The 18381-nt window shown below is 43.6% G+C and overlaps 1 protein-coding gene across 4 annotated transcripts in view; it reads left to right on the forward strand.

The window, feature by feature from the left end:
• Positions 1–18381, forward strand: part of MARK3 (microtubule affinity regulating kinase 3) — a 52436-nt gene that overhangs the window by 4038 nt on the left and 30017 nt on the right. For all 4 annotated transcript variants that reach the window (XM_069950638.1, XM_069950640.1, XM_069950639.1 and 1 more), the window contains exons 2-3: positions 5560–5751; positions 8048–8101. In XM_069950638.1, coding sequence (XP_069806739.1) covers positions 5560–5751; positions 8048–8101 — 246 coding nt within the window. The remainder of the gene's footprint in view (positions 1–5559; positions 5752–8047; positions 8102–18381) is intronic.

The raw sequence follows: 18381 nt of genomic DNA on the forward strand, positions 1-18381 counted from the left end.
CAGTACCGCATTGTAGTGGTCCTTACGCAGTGTCCGGTTTGGAGGTCTGCCTTTCTCCCGGTATTTTGAAGAAAATCTACGGTGTGGGGAGTCAATCTGGTGTGGCCTAAAGCATCTGTGCCCTAGGCCTGCGCCGCCTCTTCCCCTGCCTCTATCCAGGCCAGGGCATGCTAAAAGTTGTGGCTCCTCAGTCCCTTTGCTGATTGGATTACTGGGTAACACCTAAAGTATATTGGTTTAACCCAGTGACTTCTAATAATTGGTCTGTTCATTATGATTGCTGGTAGCCCTAATTTGTGTTGTCACGTCATCGATTTAACAATTGGATTGTTCATAATGGTTTTCTTAAATAGGTTGTCCTTCCTCAGGATTGGCCGTCAATATTAGATCATTAGAAGTCTGAGTCTCCGCACTCCTGTCAGTCATCTGTTTAAAGGGTCCCTTAGCACTTGTGTGAGCAGGGCAGCCTCTTTGGTGTTTACCAGTACCTTACTGGTCTTATATAATATATAGGCCATTTATTGATAAGGCTTGATAACCCCTTTAAAGTGACCCCCACTGACTGCTACAATGAAAGGCCTGTAGTCCTCATCTGGATGCCCAACCCTATTAGTCCTGTTGGAGTTTCTCAGCTATGTTTAGGAAAGATGCTTTTAGGCCATATTATTATAGGCCTGTCTCTTGAGACGCTGGTCAGCCATACACCTCAGACAAATATCATGGTAACCAGAATTCTCCATCTAATATGTATGACAGATCTTTCTAATGGCATGTCTGGTGCCCAATCCTTATGTCCTCCCACATGTAGCACGCTTGGTATAGTGTGCATGTATATTGGGTAATCTGGCAATTCTTTTAGGTGTGTGGCAATGTTTCTAAAGATTGGAAAGCTGACGGTCCCACTTAAGTAATTGAAGCAGCATGAATGTGATGTAAATGAGAAGCCATTGTGGTGGCCGCCAGTGGCTTCTGCGTGCCCCACCAGCTTTAAATGATCTTTCCAAACAGGGAAAGATTGCAAGGCAAGTGACTATAGGCTATGCTCACACTGTTTATTCCCAGACATTTTACGACTGTCTTTTTGGACAGCCATAATGTGCAATTCACAGCCGTATTTTGCGTAATATGTCTAATTTTGTTTCAAAGTGACAGCCGTCCCAAAAAAGGTGTCGTGGGAACATAGACAAAAAGTTACACTCTGAGCACCATAATAAATTGATATTAAAGTGCACCAACACTTTATATTAGTGCTGTACTTGTGCCGCTTTTACCTTGGTTGTTCCAGCTTTGGTAAGCTAAATTGATGGCCATTGAGCGTCACACTTTAAGCACTTTTACTACCTTATGGTTTTATTCTTGTTTTGTACCCTAAGTGTGTATACGACATTACAAATGTTCATCTCTGTGTTAACTTTCGTGTCCTGAAAAAATTCTCTCTGCATATTAAAGCTGTCAGACTTGGGTGATATTCACAGAGCTTGTTGTTATCGGTGCCGTAATTTATTCTCGTATGAAAATTAGGGGAAAAGGAGACCAGGCCTCTGTGTTTTTCCCAGTAGCGCATTACATGTTTAGGTTGTTGTAGGATCTCTGGTTACAAAGCCCCTGTCCTGTGAGCTGGCTGTCAGGAAATGCGTCAGTGCTTTGTGGGGAGAGCCCTGCAGATGACGATGTCACTTATGCATCCCACAGACTGGAGGCCAGGCTCGCTCCGCTCTCATACCGCTTTGTTTCCTAGCTGGATGTTACAGGCAGCCGCTCTGCAGATATGGAGTGCTGGACGTCCTGTACTTAGTGTAGAAAGAGCATGTTTGTTACCGGTAATATAGACACACAGGCTGCCTAGAAATTTCACCTGCTTGTATACATCATTGGGGGATGGCAAAGGAAGTGAGAATTTTCAAGTTTTTCTTTTTATAAGATTTAATTATAATTTGTGTAAGTTTCAGAAGAGATATTTAGGAGTATGATTGGACTATGGACTGAAATAGCTGATTGTAAAAAGGGCCGTAATGAGCTTTTATTAAAGCTCCTCTGATCCCCACTCTACCAGATTGGGTGCTCTGTGTCCCCAAGTGGTCGTGGATGCACTCAACTATATCTACAGTGCAGAGCTTGGTTATGACTATTGGGCCTAAGAGCCTTTTACACAGGGTGATTATCGTGCAAAATATTAATTTGTTCAAATTTAAAGAGGTACTCTGGGCTGGGGCTATTTTTAGTCTACGGCCGGGCAGGGGGTGGATATAGAAGCCGCCGGTCACTTACCTCCCCGGTTCCAGCTTCATGTCCCGGATCGTGCCTCCCCGTTCTCCCGTCCAGCTGCTGCTTCCTGGTCTGAGCTGTTGCTTGAGACGCCGCAGCTCAGCCATTCAGCGGCTGAGACGGGACTCTGCTACGACCGCTGAATGGCTGAGCTGCCTTGAGACGTCACGTCTCAAGCCGCAGCTCAGACCAGGAAGCGATGGCACGATCCGGGAACCGCGGAGGTGAGTGACCGGCGGCCTCTATTCCCCCCCCCCCCCCCCCTCCCCGGCCATACCCTAAAAATAACCCCAGCCCGGAGTACCCCTTAAAGTAATAGCAATTATGATTGCAATAACTACTATTCACAGCTGTTTACCTTCGTTGGGTAAACGAGCAATAGTGATTTATCTGTACATGTAGAAAGACCCTTATGGAGCTAAATGGAGCATCAACAACGCACGTTTCCAACCACCAGTCCATTCAAACAGGGAACACAGGACTCCTTTTTTGTGATTGGTGCTGGTCCCATCTGTTGAATCCCCACTCATCAGATACCTCGTGATGAGTGCTGTTTGTGAGAAAATCCCTTTAATTGAACCTGGGACCCTTTCTGATTAGCACAACAAAGGGCCACAATGCTCTGTAACATCACAGCCCCTCCATGGCCCCCCCGCCCGCCCCAGACACAGAAGCTCTTCCATACGTGCAACTGTGTCTGATAATTCAATCTCATTCCATTCAGGTTCTGCAGATCACACACATTGTTGGCTTTTCAGTAAGGGCCCTATTCCACCGGACGATTATCGTTAGCATAATCGTTAACGATTAACGATCTCAAACGACCGCTATTGCGAAAGACCTGAAAACGTTCACTCATTTCCATGGAACGATAATCGTTACTTATGATCGTAATTGCGATCGTTTCTTCTTCCGTATTTCTTCGCTATTGCGTTCGTATCTATTGCGAACGACCGAACGATGTCTTATTCAATGCGAACGATTTGCGAACGAGCAACGATAAAAATAGGTCCAGGTCTTATAAAGCGATTAACGATTTCTCGTTCGGTCGTTAATCGTTACTGCATTTCAACCGAACGATTATCGTTTAGATTCGAACGATTTAACGATAATCTGAACGATAATCGTCCGGTGGAATAGGGCCCTAAGAATATATTGTGCTGGAAAACCTTTCATTAAAAAAAACAAAAAACAAAAAACCTGCTGCCATATGTTGCATTACATTAGGTGCATCCTGTTTGCTCAAGGCCCTGTTCACCAAATGTATCATATATGTTTAAGATACATATAGATGATGTAACTTGTAAGTGTCTGTAGGGTTACTTTACACCTAAACCCTGTCCTTCTGGTCTTCTGTAAACCACAGTCTATATTGCAAATACGTTGGAACAAGTTGCATATCCTCATATTCCACAGAGAAACGGGTCAGAAATCCAGGACATGGATTAACCTACTTGACTGGGGATAATCCTCGCCCAAAACCACCAGACCTACTACGCCCAATTTCTGCCAGGTATTTTGCAATATTAAATATACACCATGTGAACATATACATATGGCCACCTTTACAGTAAAGCATGCAGCAGCTCAGGTGTGTTGACCTCTTATGTTGTGACCTATCATGGTGCCTATTTGTACTCCACTTTAGTATGGTATCCCAGTCATGGACAGGATGTGATAATACGTTCAGAGGCATTACACAGGAAATCTGCCTGTGGCGTCACTCCCTGTAGTGGGGTATGTGATTCCCAATGTGTCTAAGCACTTCCTGTTGATCATCCATGAATACAGGCATCATGTCCTATATATTTACACTCTAGAAGTGTACAAAAAGTTTCCTTTTTCTAAATAAGAGTATTAAAGTAGATGCAAAGTAAGACAAAGAAGTAATAGTATTCATTCTGGGTACTGATCGTAAAACACACATATAGGCCTTATTCACTAGGCCTATGTTCCGTGTTTTTCCTGGTCCGCTATTTTTACTCTGTGATTCATGCAGTTAGGTCCGTACTTGCATCCGTATCCATGTCCACATAAAATTTGTAACTGATAAAAAAAAATATTAATAATATGAATAGTTTGCCTATATCCGATCCACTTTTTTTTATGGACATCATAGATGTGATGTCCAGGAAAAACAAGGGTCTCGGACTTTTGTTGGATGATTATGCCGAGTTATGACACATTCTATTTTTTTCTTGGCGCCAATTGTCTGAATAGACTCATAGCATTCAGTGACTCTTAAAATTGTCTGTGGTAGCTAATCCACGATCATGGACAATCTCAAACAACATGTGAATTCAGCCTTAGGGTACGTTCACACTTACCGGGTCTGCAGCGTATTTTCTGCTGCGGATCTGCAGATTTAATTTAAATAACTGAACACCACATCAAATCTGCACCATCAAATCTGCTACTGATCCTGTAGGTGTGAACACACCCTTAGGGTACAAACACACACACCGTATATGCAGCAGATACGCAGCAGATTTGATGCTGTGTTCAGTTATTTAGATCTAATCTGCTGCGTATTTGCTGCGTATCGCAGCAGTAAATATGCTGCGTATACGGTGTGTGTTTGTACCCTTAGGCTACGTTCACACATCAGTATTTTTCATCCGTTTTCCCGGAACAGGAAATACGGAATCCATTACAACCCATTATTTTCAGTGGAGCTATTCATACATCCAGTTTTTTTGCAGATCCGCAATCTGTGACAAAAAAAATTCTCTCCACTTCAGGAAAACCTTTTATTTTCTCACCGTTCCTTGGTTTTCTTGCTCATTACTGAGTTTTATCATTTGTGTTGGGGCCGGCAAACCCTGGAAGCTAGTTGTCCAAGAAGTCCAAAGTGTTTTGGGGGCAATTTTTATGGCTTTTATGTAAGTCATCCATTTTTGTAGTGGATACTTTTTCACTTACATGGTTTGAAAAAAACTCCACATGCGACTGGGGTGAGCAGTACTCTACTGTATGTCTTCTATTATACTATGATTAATCTCAATCTGCATGAAAATGGAAAACCCCTTTATTATAAAAGCTTTAGAGAGTGACCAGCTGTGTGTGGCTGAAATAGCATGTCGGCCGTCTCTCCCCGCCTCCCCCAAACCCCTGTTGTAACTGTGCAAACACCATTAACTTCTAGGAGGTAAAATGATGTTTCTCAATGAAGTAAAAAGAACTTTTTTTTTTTTACTAGATAATATGCTTGGTCCTTGAGCAGCCCAGGCGTTGTTTAGGGATGTAAATCAAATGTGCATTTGCATCAGACTTATTTCTTGTCTCTTTTTACAGCACACGTCTCATGGAGAGACCCGGCAAGATGTCCCAGCCCGTTCTGGCCGCTCCGGAGCACGAAACAGGAACTCGATAGCCTCCTGCGCCGATGAACAGCCACACATTGGGAACTACAGACTCCTAAAAACTATTGGCAAAGGAAATTTTGCTAAAGTAAAACTGGCTCGGCACATCCTCACCGGCAGAGAAGTAAGTCTCCAGGAGAGCGTGTTTCATCTCATTCACTGTTTCCCCCAGCGCATAGCGCGTTACATAAGAGGGAGTAGAGCGTATGCATATTTCAATGTCAGTGTGTACTGGAATGTTACTAAAACGTGCGTACGGTTTGGAGGCCTCATTGTGTATTCACTAAAGCACTCTGCTTTAAATCTGTGCTGTGTGCGCTCCAGTACACAATGAGCTTGTTTGCAGTAAAAGGTCACAGGAAGACTCGCACTGATTCTGATAACTTTGACTTTGCTCACATTGCACTCATTGCAGTATTGTTATGAAAATATAATAATTAAGGTCTCTTGCTCTAGGGAGAGTTATTTCATGTTGAGCCTCTTACTTTCTTGTGGATGTATTCACATTTAGGCTGTGTTCCTATGTAGTATTTCTGTCAGTCTTTTTTTCACCCAAAATCAGGAGTGGAACTATCAGTAGGTTAGACACATCTAACCTGCTGATAGCCCCCTATTGCACGGGAGACACCGAGGAGGAAGGTAGCCTCCCGTACAGTTTGTAGTCTACTCCACGGTCCGGTAAGACCTTTAGCAGCACAGGCTGGCCTGAAGCGGGCAGTGCTCATAATGGTGCGTTTACACACACAGATTTATCTGACAGATTTTTTAAGCCAAAGCCAGGAATGGATTTGAGCAGAGGAATCTGTCTTCCCTTTATGATCTGTTCTCAGTTTATAGTCTGTTCCTGGCTTTGGCTTATAAAATCTGTCAGATAAATCTGTGTAAATGCACCCTCACTGGTGCCCCAGTGCTCCTAATCGGCCTACTGGAGAGCAAAGCAAACTACAGACTGCAGCGGAACTGAACGGTGCGTGATCAGCCGATGAGTGTGCATTTGCTTGCTCTTTGGCTATTATCTATGGCGGTATCAGCATCATTTGTGTGTAGATTTCTACTCCTCTAATCCTTTCCACAAAATGTGTGACTCCATAGGTGATTTGTAGCCATTTACATCTCTAACAAGTATGTTAAAGCGGCTTTCCTGGACTTTTTTCATTGATCGCCTATCATCTTGCTGATCGTGGACTATAACACGGTGATATCTGCTTCATATGTCTGATAATACATCCTTTAAATTTCTACTCTTCCAATGCATTGTTATCGTGAAAAAGCAGTTTGAAGCTCTCCCCCCGTCTTCATGGCTCTCTTATGGAGAGGGGAGGGGTGGAGGGAGATGAGGCACCAAAACAGGACAAAAAAAGTTAGTTTACAGCTACATCTCCCAACTATCTCCTCTGAAGTCAGCACTGACCTCTGAATACCAGCTTTTACACAGGTTCTGCTGTGTAATCCTTTGTTCTCTGCTGCCGACTAATCTTCCCCCTCCCCCCTCCCCTCTCCATAGAATAGACAAGGCCCGACTGATTTAAACTAGTCGAGTTTTCCTGATGAGCAGTGGATGAGAGGGGGGGGACCTGGGGAAAGTCTTTTTGAATGCAGATAATGGCATATTTGCCTAATAAACCAAATTACAAAGTTTCTTAAAAATCGCCTGTACTATTGATTTCTGCAAAAAATAAAATAAAATGTGACACTTTAAGATGTGAGAACACCTAGAAGATACCATTGTTGGGTAATCTCCAGCTTCTGAGTCTCCTGTGACTGCTTTCTTGGCCACTTGATGATTCTGCAGATCTGTAGGATTTCAGAACAAGTCTGTGTCACCTTATTTGGCAGGGAACTATCATAATCATTTTTGTTTGTTATACAAGTGCATTGAAAATATATTAGTCTCTCTAAATCTCTCTAAAATATATATATATATATATATATATATATATATAATTTTTTAACTTTAATGCTAGACAGTATTTGTCAGCTTTCTTATAGTATTTTTTAATCCACTTTTATGGTACGGTACTTAAATATTTGTTTTTCCTCTTTGTTGTTGTTCAGCTGTGTTTTCTCTGTCACTGCTGAGGGGCCCCACACCGCAGGGTTCCCAATAGACTTGCGGGTTTGTCTGACATTCTGACAGCTCCCGGCTCTGCTCTCATGTGCCTCTAATCCGCTGTGAAGCACCTCTGTTATCATTTAGCTGCTATATATTATGCTTTGAATAGCTTCCAAGCAACAGTGTGTTCTGGGAAATATCATTGTGTGTCCGACTAATTGATCCCGTATCAGGTTACATTCTCATGAAATGTGCCAGCGTTTAGGTGAACCTTATTTACAGGTGCGCCGTCCACATCTTTCTGCGTTGCAAACCCTATTTTATCATATACATTGGATAACCTTTTTTTTTTTTTTTTTTCTCTTAGGTTGCAATAAAAATAATTGACAAAACCCAGCTAAATCCAACTAGTCTGCAAAAGGTAAGGTTGAAGCTTGTTACATAGCATAGTATCCGCTTACAAGTTGGCACATGTATTCATTAGCTGCATAATCCAGAACAGCAGAGCAAGGTGACTTCCTCCTGCAAGCTGAAGGACACCTAACACTTGTCGTATGCAAACGACACGCACTGTAAATAAGGGACTATGGGAGATGTTAGCCGGCTTTGTCTACCCTTACACCATGTTGTCAAGACTTTTCAAGCGGAGCAGTGGGATTGTGTGAAATGGCTGCACACATGTCATTGTACATGTTAAACAATCTTGCATTGTTTCATGACAATACGTTGTGTTGACCATAATGTGAAAGTGTAGTTATCACTGGGAGGGCTGCAATATGCATAAGACATCAAAGCAGCAGCCTTACTTGGATGTATGTTTAGAAAGTGATTCCCCAGTAGTGTAATGGTATAGCGGTGATTTAGTGTGCAAACATCTAGGGGCAGGTTCCCTTTAAGATGCCCATACATATCAGAGCAGTGTTCCCTAACCTGACGCTTTCTAGTGATTGCCAGACTACACCTCCCAACAGTCGACATGATGGGAGTTGGAATATTATTCAGCTGGGAAAGCCTTAGGTCGGGCAACATTGCATTAGACTAAAGGGGTTTTAGACATGCCGCTATGAGTGTGAGTTTTTACAGCCAAAGAGTATAGATATAGAAAAAGTATGCTTATTTCGGGTGTGTTGTGTGTCATGCTGGAATTCACAAATCTATTCAACTGTATATGTATGGTTTGGATATTGGTTTGTTTTTAAAGGGGTACTCCAGCAATTTTTTTTTTGTCAGCTCATGTAAGAAAGTGCCAGAGATTTATAATTTTTTCAAGTCTTCCAGTACTTATTAGCTGCTGTATGTCCTGCAAGAAGTGCTATGTTCTTTCCAGTCCTATCCTGTGCTCTGCTGCCACCAGCAGCTACTGGACGACGGAAGAATTTTTTAAATAGACGTCAAAGAGGATGTACCACCAGGCACAGGCATAGAACGGCGCCGGTGCCGCGGTCCGCTTTTTGATTCGTGGCCCGGTTCTCGCGTATAGTGCCGTTCTATCCACGAGTCACGGGCCGATGCTCAAGCACTGGAGGCAGGCTGGCCCACCCCCAGTGGGAGGGAATATCCTCCCCTGTATGATGCAGCTCCGATAGAATCAATGAGACCCGTGGATAGAACTGCGGCGTACACAGGAACCAGACCGCTGATCGGACCGCGGCACAGGCTTGCCCGTGACGGCGCCGTTCTATCCCTGTGTCAGTTTAAAGAGGATGTACCTGGTGGTACATCCTCTTTATTTACAGATCTCTGGCATTAGTTGATTTGAAAGAATTTTTTGCTGGAGTGTACCCCTTTAAATGTCATTCAATATATGCAGGTAGCCACTGCAAGTGGGAATTTGTTGCTGGATATTTTTTTTAATTGATGTTCGTGGAGTTTTTCTGAAAATTAGTTTATCCGCCCTCTGATTAAATGTGTGGGTGCGAATTGTGCCCTACTAATTGGCACGTAAACTGGCACACTCTGCGCCTGGTGTTTTGGCCTGTGCGGGGTTAATCCTGCACTCCTCTAGGTATGTGATGCAATACCAGGCTGACAGGTATTCCATAGTCTCCAGGCTTCATGTGTGTGCTGGGTTCTCAATGTACTCAGTGTACTTCCTATGGAGTATTTAGTTGCTTCATCTCATGTTCCTCAGCCTGGAAGATGTAGTGCAAGTCCAGGGGGGTCCTTATGTCTAGTTATATGACAGCTAGTGCCACATCAAGATGCCCTAACGGTGATTAACTAGTTGTTGCTTTTGCAGAATCTAAAGAGCTGATCAGGGACCAGACAGAGAGTGCTTATTGCAAGAGTCCTGCTCCCTGAGCCCCTGTCAGTCAGTGACGCTGCTACTTTGGCCTTTAATATGATTAGAAACTCCCCCACCATTCACCTCTGCCAGAGCAATGCCCTCTAATGCCCTGATTTAAAGGGATCTGTGACATATCGAGCAGACGCTCTTGACCCAGGCAATGTTTGTAACATCCGATTGATTTTTCTGCTGCAAAATCAATTTAATTTTTTTTGTTAGTCATCATTTACTAAAATACTATGATGTTTATAGCGCTTAATACGAGAGTTTCTCCATATTGTGCTCATCCACACTTTTTTTTTTTTTTTGGGGGCTAACTGAGCTGAATTGTCCTTGTAAGTCCCTGAAAGAAAAGCATTTTTTTGCTTCTTGCAGCGGTTGCTTAGACATGCTGTGTTAGGCATTACAGTAGTCACATGTGGGGTCAGCAGTCAGCTGTCTTTCCCATCCCCATAAAGGAAGGTAGGAAGAACAGTTCCCATAAGCAGCGGTTTCCTCCCAGCTCCTGTTATCCTGCTGTCACATCGGCCCGAGAGATCTGTAAGAATGGGACAGAGGGGGAGGGGTGCAGGAATGCCGTTCTCAGACAAAAGTCCCGTTCATGCCTTAGTGCCACAGACCCCGAGACATTCATCTTCCATCTAGACTGCTGAGTCTGAACTTTTTTTCCTCTACTTGACTTTAATATCACTGAGCCTAAGCTTTGTGAGCATGCTGGGAGTTGTGGTTTTGCAGCAGTTTGAGCACTGCTTTGCGTCGCTTCCAGTTATCAGTCTTTGTCTTTAAGGGATACCGCTTCATTAGGTCTTGGATAATATTTAATCTTTGACTTGGCACGGGAAGAGATACGGAAGCAGAACATAAAGCAGTTAGAGATACGTCAAGTGAAAATAAACCAGGCTTGCAATGGAGACAGTGAATTGTTGGAGGCAGACATGTGTGGGCGCATTAACCTGTGGCTTGCCAGGAGCACCATCTGTTAGGACACCTGACTGCTGGCAGTGTTTCAGCTCAGTCACATATTGTAGGTTTGTGCAAGTTACTTTGAGCACCATGTGGCGCCTGAGTAAATCCGCACACCCCCGTGGCTCCATAGAGAACGAATGTCGCAGTGTTCTGCCCAGTCAGCAGTGCCCTGGATTAGGCTCATGTTTCTCTAGTGTTTGGTAAAGGGCACAAGCACTTCCTGTAGGAATTGTTCAGAGTTACAGGTTTGATCCTTTCCCTGAAGCTCTGCTAAGGGTGGCATGAGGGCGGTTTTTGGAGCAAGTGCTTTGCATCAGTTTAAGGTCTATTGTGCACAGCCTTAACAATATATTCAATGGCTTCTCGGCAGACACATGCTTCTTCTATAAAGGTTATTGTTCCGATCCCTTTATCTGCTCACTTCGCTGCAATAGACCGTGTATTGACGGGTTGCACTTGTGAATAAAAGCCTCAATGGGCATTGCTTACCCTGGTCATGGGAATTCTAGAGGTTCCTTTAAATAGAACAATCTGTGGTTCTTAAGAACGTGTCATCTAGACGACAAACAGGCCATTGGTTCAGTTCATATGCAAACAATTGTGGCAGTAGACAGAACATTACTTTTAGTCTTTTAGGGTCTCTGTTAGCGCAGTTATTTTAGATTGGCCGTACGTTTTTACGGACCGAACGTTCTTTCTACTGACTTCCCCGTACGTGTGAACGCTTGGCACGGCTGAATATTCATGTGTTGTCTGTAAGGTAAGCTGCACCTAGTCTGCTTTGGTGCTGGTTTATGAATCCCAAAACCAAACGGTAAGGGGGCAAAAGTTCAAGCATGACAACGCTTCTCTCCACAGACTACTCCAGTGGAGAGCTAAGAGGCTGCCACACAGCTTAAAGGGTCGGCTGGAGCTGTCAGTGACAGGTTTCAGACAACTTTAGCATAAGGTGTATGACTGTTTAAAGGGGTCTTTCCTTCTCTAAAAGTGAGGTTTCTATAGCACGGTTCAGCCCTAGTGATGGGCCAGTTTCATTTCCCTGCACTGACAGGTGCCTAGAAGGGCGGCTAGGCAAGGAAAGACTGAAGGGGTTGCTTTTGATGTCTGGTATATTATGTGAACTTGCCCTAAATGCTTCCATCGGGTTTCCCCCCCCCCCCCCCCCCCCCTAACTGTTCCCAAGAGAAGGATCGGGCACAGTGGGTTTCAGGTGCCCGATCAATTTGTTCATGTAGAGATAAGCTGCTAGAGGAGACTGGGAACATTTTATCCCCTACTCTCTATTCAGGACATATAAATGCTCAGCTGAGCCTGACCTTCATGTGTATGGAGTAATAGAGAGCGATAACTCTTAGAGTGCCTTTACACAGACAGATTTATCTGACAGATTTTTGAAGCTAAAACCAGGAATTAGATTTGAAAAGAGGAGGGATCTCGGTCTTTCCTTTTATGACCTCTTCCCTGTTTATAGTCTGTTCCTGGCTTTGGCTTCAAAAATCTGTCAGATGAATCTGTGTAAACGCACCATAAGCCCAGCCAATATTTGGCCAGGCGCATGTGTATCATAACATCCTGATGCTTATTGTAAGCAATGTTCTGTTTTTCTGGTATTGACAGCATTTTAGACATGTATGTGGGCGTGTAATGTGTGTGAATGTGACAAAATTCACGCTTATAAAACACAATAGAACATGGTCCTAAGATTGGTCGCATCCCTAAAGTGACGGCTTTTTCCTAATAAAACTACATCGCTGTATGTGGGAATATCCCTCTGAGCTGGGTTTTCAAACTGCGGCCCTCCAGCTGTTGCAACACCACATTTCCCATCATGCCTGGACAGCCAAGTCCAAAGCTTTAGCTTGTACGAGCATGATGGGAATTGTGGTTTTGCAACAGTTGGGTGGCAGAGGTTTGGAGACCCATGCAAGATTCCAATGTAGAGAATTTGTTATCCAACTTTTTGTCTTAAGCAATTCGAGACTTTCCAGGTCTTTGCTAACTGAAAAACGGCCTTGAATATTTCTTACTAGCACTGGATTCCTTACATTAGAGCATTCGCTATGCATCTTTATTTCCCAATGGCACCTAACTTTTGGGGTGTGAAATCTTAGGGCCCTATCACACGGAATGGTTATTGTGCGAAAAATGGTTGAATAGTTTAAATTTAAACTATAATCGTTCTGTGTGTTTGCAGGCAACGATCGAAAAATCGTTCATATGTTGTTGATTGAGATCTGAACCTTAAATTATCGCTAATCGTTCGCTGTAATTCCAGATCGTTCGCTCAAGTTCCGCATTTTTTCACTAATTGTTCAGTGTAATTGCACATTGTTCATTGTTTTGCCTGGATCAGAAGGAATAAACGATCATAGTAACGATCACAATAACGATTGTGTCTAACGACCATCGTTCTGCGTAATATGGTAAATGATTTCAGGTTAACGATGAACAGTCTCGTTTGTGATCGTTTATCGTAATGCTGCGTTTACATGGAACGTTTGTCGTTCGAATTTTCGCTATAACGATCGCATTTGAGCGATAATCTTTTCGTGTAAACACAGCAAACGATCAAGCGACGAGCGAGAAATTGTTCATTTTGATCTTTCAACATGTTCACAAATTTGCAGATCGCGTCGTGTACACAGTCTTTCAAAGATTCACCCTGTGTGAGATGGGCTTAAGCAATCTTAAAAACGATTGCAATAACGATTTTTCTTACGAATTTTCTAACTATTTTTCTAGCTATTCGTTTAAATGCTGATCGTTATAAAAACCAAATTGTTGCTTCAAAATCGTTGAACAATCGATTGGGCAAATTATCGCTTTGTGTAAACGCAGCATTAGGGGTTGCATTATGCAACGCCCCTTGTATAATGGGGGAGCAAGTTGCAGCTGACACATGAAGCAGTCAAAGCTTTTATAGATTCCTTTTTGGATCATATTGCAGGCAGCTATTTGCATCTTGCAGGTCCTTTATTGCCCTGAATATTTTATGAGACGTTCATCTAATATTGCCTGACAGTGGATTTGCTGAGCGCAGGAAGTGAGGTAATGTGGAAAATCAAGGTGCAGAGAGAGCATTAGACATTGCTGGACTATAAAGAAGGAAGCGGTTATGTGATAGCGTATAATTTGCCTATTTTTATTTGGTTGCATTTAGCCAGAAATTGCGCCACCTTTCTCTATGGGTTGGAATTGCATCTCATTCTTAAAGTGAACCACAAGAGTATAGCTGTGTATTACTATATACTAGGGATGGAGAACCTTCAGCTCTCCAGCTGTTGCATAACTACAATTCCCATCATGCCTGGACAGGCGAAGGCTGTCCAGGCATGATGGGAGTTGTAGTTTTGCAACAGCTGGAGGGCCGTAGGTTCCCCATCCCTGCCATATACAGTTTGTGATCACTCTTCCTATGCTGGTGACTTATGTACCTCCTAGGTGGTCTAGCTGTTGTGTCCAGTGGGTTGCCTATTCTCGGATGATGGATGTAGGAGGGGATAGTTTTCTTCTATCAGAGTCTTGGTTTTCTTCCTTATCCTCCAATTTCAGCTGAACGTGAAGAAACAGAAGGTGTTGTTTTGGTAACTACCAGTGTGGGCAGGATGGGATGATTCACTGGCAAAGGTCTGGCAAGCAGAAACCATTCCTCCAAGCAGACACTAGATCATTGTTTCACACGGAAATGACGACTTGGAATTAACACTTGTGATAAATCTTCAGTCCTTAACTCACAGTTTACAGAGATGAAGATTAACCAAGTGATTCATGAGTGGTGTACTGTGAACCGCCGGGACCTGCAACTTCACGGCATTCACCTTCAAGGGACAAAAAGTCATACTTTCCATAACTTTCCATCTTTTTGTGTACTTTACAAGGGATAGGCAAATGCAAATACTTTAAAAGGTGTTTTCCAGTTTAGAAAACCTATTTTCATACACCCTTTAAGGTGACAGAGTTAATACAGGGGATTCACTGTTCAGGATCCTCCTCTATGGACCTGGGTGGAGACCAGACACAAACAGTATCTCTTTCTGGAGGACTTGTCCTGTATTACACAGACCATAGGTGCTATGATTTATGTCATTCATAGATCCATAGAGAAGAGCATGATGTAATGCAGGGATGGGGAACCCTCCAGATGACAGATGTCACTTAGCTGGCTGACAGAGGTCACTTCGATCGGTTTATTCTCAGGGGACCCTTCTAGCTAGTGTGGTCAAGTGAAACCAGTCCAGTTTGGCTTTACTGGTCAGACAGTATGATTTATAGACTTCCCTAAAAATTAAACAATTAACAGATTTTTTTAGGCCTAGTAAAAAATAGAAAAATATGTATACACACATGTGCAACGTGCGGCATGTTTGCCATCCGCTTATCAGGCATCGGAGTTTTTTGATGTGGCTGAAGTGCACATATGCCAGATTTTGTAATGTCCGGTGCCCTGTCCCATTTTAAACTATGGGGCAACGGATGGGAGTTCAAGCTTGCGGTATCTGGTGTCCTCATCCATTCCCTTTTTCTTTTTTTTCTTTTTTTTTTTTGTTGTACATGGACCCATAATAACTGAATGCCATGCCTACAAGAGAATTCCAGCAATGTGATCCCAGTTGGAGTTGGGTCAAATGACTTGATCACAGTTTGGGGAATTCCACAGCTTTGAGTACAACATAGGAAGTGCGTCAAGCTGCACAACAAAGCCCCTAATGCATGTGCATGCGCCATGTAGTATAAGAGGTTGTGACCCTGTACAGCCGGTAGTCAAACACCATGCCACTTACCAGTGTAATACAGACTCATTTTTCTTTTTGTATTTTTGCCCCAAGTCCTGGCCCCGACTGCTGGCGCATTATCTATCTATCTATCTATCTATCTAACTCTCAAAATTTTGCAGACATCTTGTGGGTTTGGTACATCTCTGCTGGAAAACTTTTCAATGTGTCAATCTTTGTAAATCTCAGTTTACAGGCTATGTTTTTTGTGTGTGTGTGTGTGTTTTTTTTTTTTATTACTACGTTCCAACCAGTGTCCAGACAGTCATGTCTATTAATGTTACCCAGATGTACTCATGGGCAAGATCTAATCATACAGCTCTACTTTGGAGAGCTGCCCTATGTTTAAGGTGAACAAATACTATCCTTTACATAATAAGTATAGGGTATTATCCACAACACCCAGACTCTGTGCTGGGAATGTTCTGCCTTCATACAAACGTCGCTGTTTCTTAAGATCCGGACGGCCAGGCCAGGGCTGTGGAGTCTGAGTCGGAATTAGTTTTGGCTGGAGTCTGAGTCGAAAAATATGTTCTGATTCCAGCTTTAAAAAAAAATCTTTCAACATTTTATAATTTTAATTATAATCAATATATTTTGTTCTATCAATCTAAGGACCTTATTTCTAACAACCAGAAAAACCCTCACATACATTTAGTTTCACATATATACATTTAGTTCTCCATATATCAGTAACAAACGACTGGCCCTATTAGAGAAGGTGATCGGGGAAACGTTGTTGGTCACAACATCGTGTGGGGGGAGATCTGTGCTGATCTTTTCTTGGATGCTGGATGATTATATATGAGCAGCAGTGTAATATGAAGATATCCTGTGTATTACAGAGAAGGAGGAAGAGAAGCCATAAGTAATGTAGCAGTAATCTCTGTCCTCATTGTGGTGTTTTCTCTCTGGGAGAAGATTGTATTTTTCTTTGGTACTATGCTGTGTCTGTGTGTGCTATGGCCGCAGCAGGCTGTGTGTGCGTGTGTATGCGTGTGCTATGGCTGCAGCAGGCTGTGTGCGCGTGGTTGTGCGCCTGCTATGGCTGCAGCAGGCTGTGTGTGCGCCTGCTATGGCTGCAGCAGGCTGTGTGTGTGTGCGCGTGCTATGGCTGCAGCAGGCTGTGTGCGCGCACTATGGCTGCAGCGGGCTGTGTGCGCGCACTATGGCTGCAGCGGGCTGTGTGCGCGCACTATGGCTGGAGCGGGCTGTGTGCGCGCGCTATGGCTGCAGCAGGTTGTGTGTGTGCGCTATGGCTGCAGCAGGCTGTGTGTGTGTGTGTGCGCGCACGCTATAGCTGCAGCGGGCTGTGTGTGTGCTTAGGAGATGCAGAAATTTTGTGATGTCATGGCCCCTCTCAGAAATGCCTGCTCAGCCAATCAGTGAGTGATTTGGGACGCAGCTGTAGTCACTGTCTGGCAGAGCGGGTAATTCCTGTGGGGCCGCAATGATTTGGGAGCGCAGAAGCTTACAGAGAGCTGATAAATCTGGGCCTATGTCTCACCTCTATATCACAGGTATCTGACATTGTTAGCAGTGTTTTTGTGTACAGTGAATATTAAAAACATTGAAGATTGTGAGCAGGAAAAGACCACCTGCTCCGTGTAGTTCTGAGTTTTTCAGGACATGGAGGCTGGAGACTGGCTGCATCCACTGCACACACAGGAGAAGCTGCTTTATCTTTCCTTATTCCCTCAGAAGTCGCCCCAGTATCATGTAGGACATTAGGAAGAAGCTGCTGAGCCAGATCTACTGTATCCCAGTACAGTAGATGCGGCTTGCCGACTCCACAGCCCAGGGCCAGACCCCCGTGATCACACGGATTTTGAAGTTTGTCCTTGAACTTTAAGCATGCGATTTGAGAAGCGTCTCGCCCATTGTCTCCTAGTGCTCTGAACTGAGCATAAGCTGGTGAATAGAATTTTCAGAATATTTAACACAATGACTAAGTGTGCAAATCCATTTATGTAATCTAGAAGATGATGCTAGCTTCTTCCATAATGTATTCTCCCCGGCCCGGCCTGATTTGCATCTCGGGTTAATCTGATGCCGCTGAGATCTCCGCCCAGTAAAAAGCTCTAATTGACCTGATTTTTTTTTTTTTTTGTGATATATAATTGAGGAGGTCTTACTGACAAGCTGAGATTAAACATCCTGCTGTCGGTTTCCTCGCCTTTTATTTTCGTGTCTGAGGAAGAAAAGCAAAGGTCTTGCCGCCCGCTTCCTCTGGTACATCACGAGTCGCTGCCCCGCTCTCAGACTGCCTGGGTGGAGTAGGAAGCTCTGAATCCCATGTATAATTTACATTTTGCATCAATCAGCTGACTGTTAATGGACATGATAATTTTTGTTCTAAATTTAGGAGGTAATTCAGTCTGGATATCCAGTTCTTTCACAATGTGAACGGCGTTTGTCCCATATAATTACTGCGTGGAATGCGAGCCCCATGTCACTTGTTGTAAGACTTGTTTCCTTCCAGCCTCAGATAATACGCCGATTGTTAGCCACAAAGAACAGGAGAGATCCAGGCAGCATCCAGTTCTCTCCACGGGGTGGATAGAAGGATATCAAACCTTTCCATAAGGGATCCAAATGGCGTCACTTCTATACTTAGCAATACTATAGCAATATATTTTAAATGGTGGCAGCCAGTGTGTATTTGCCCTATGCCCA

The sequence above is a fragment of the Dendropsophus ebraccatus genome, chromosome 13 (assembly GCF_027789765.1).
Source record: "Dendropsophus ebraccatus isolate aDenEbr1 chromosome 13, aDenEbr1.pat, whole genome shotgun sequence".
In the NCBI taxonomy this organism is placed as follows: Eukaryota; Metazoa; Chordata; class Amphibia; order Anura; family Hylidae; genus Dendropsophus; species Dendropsophus ebraccatus.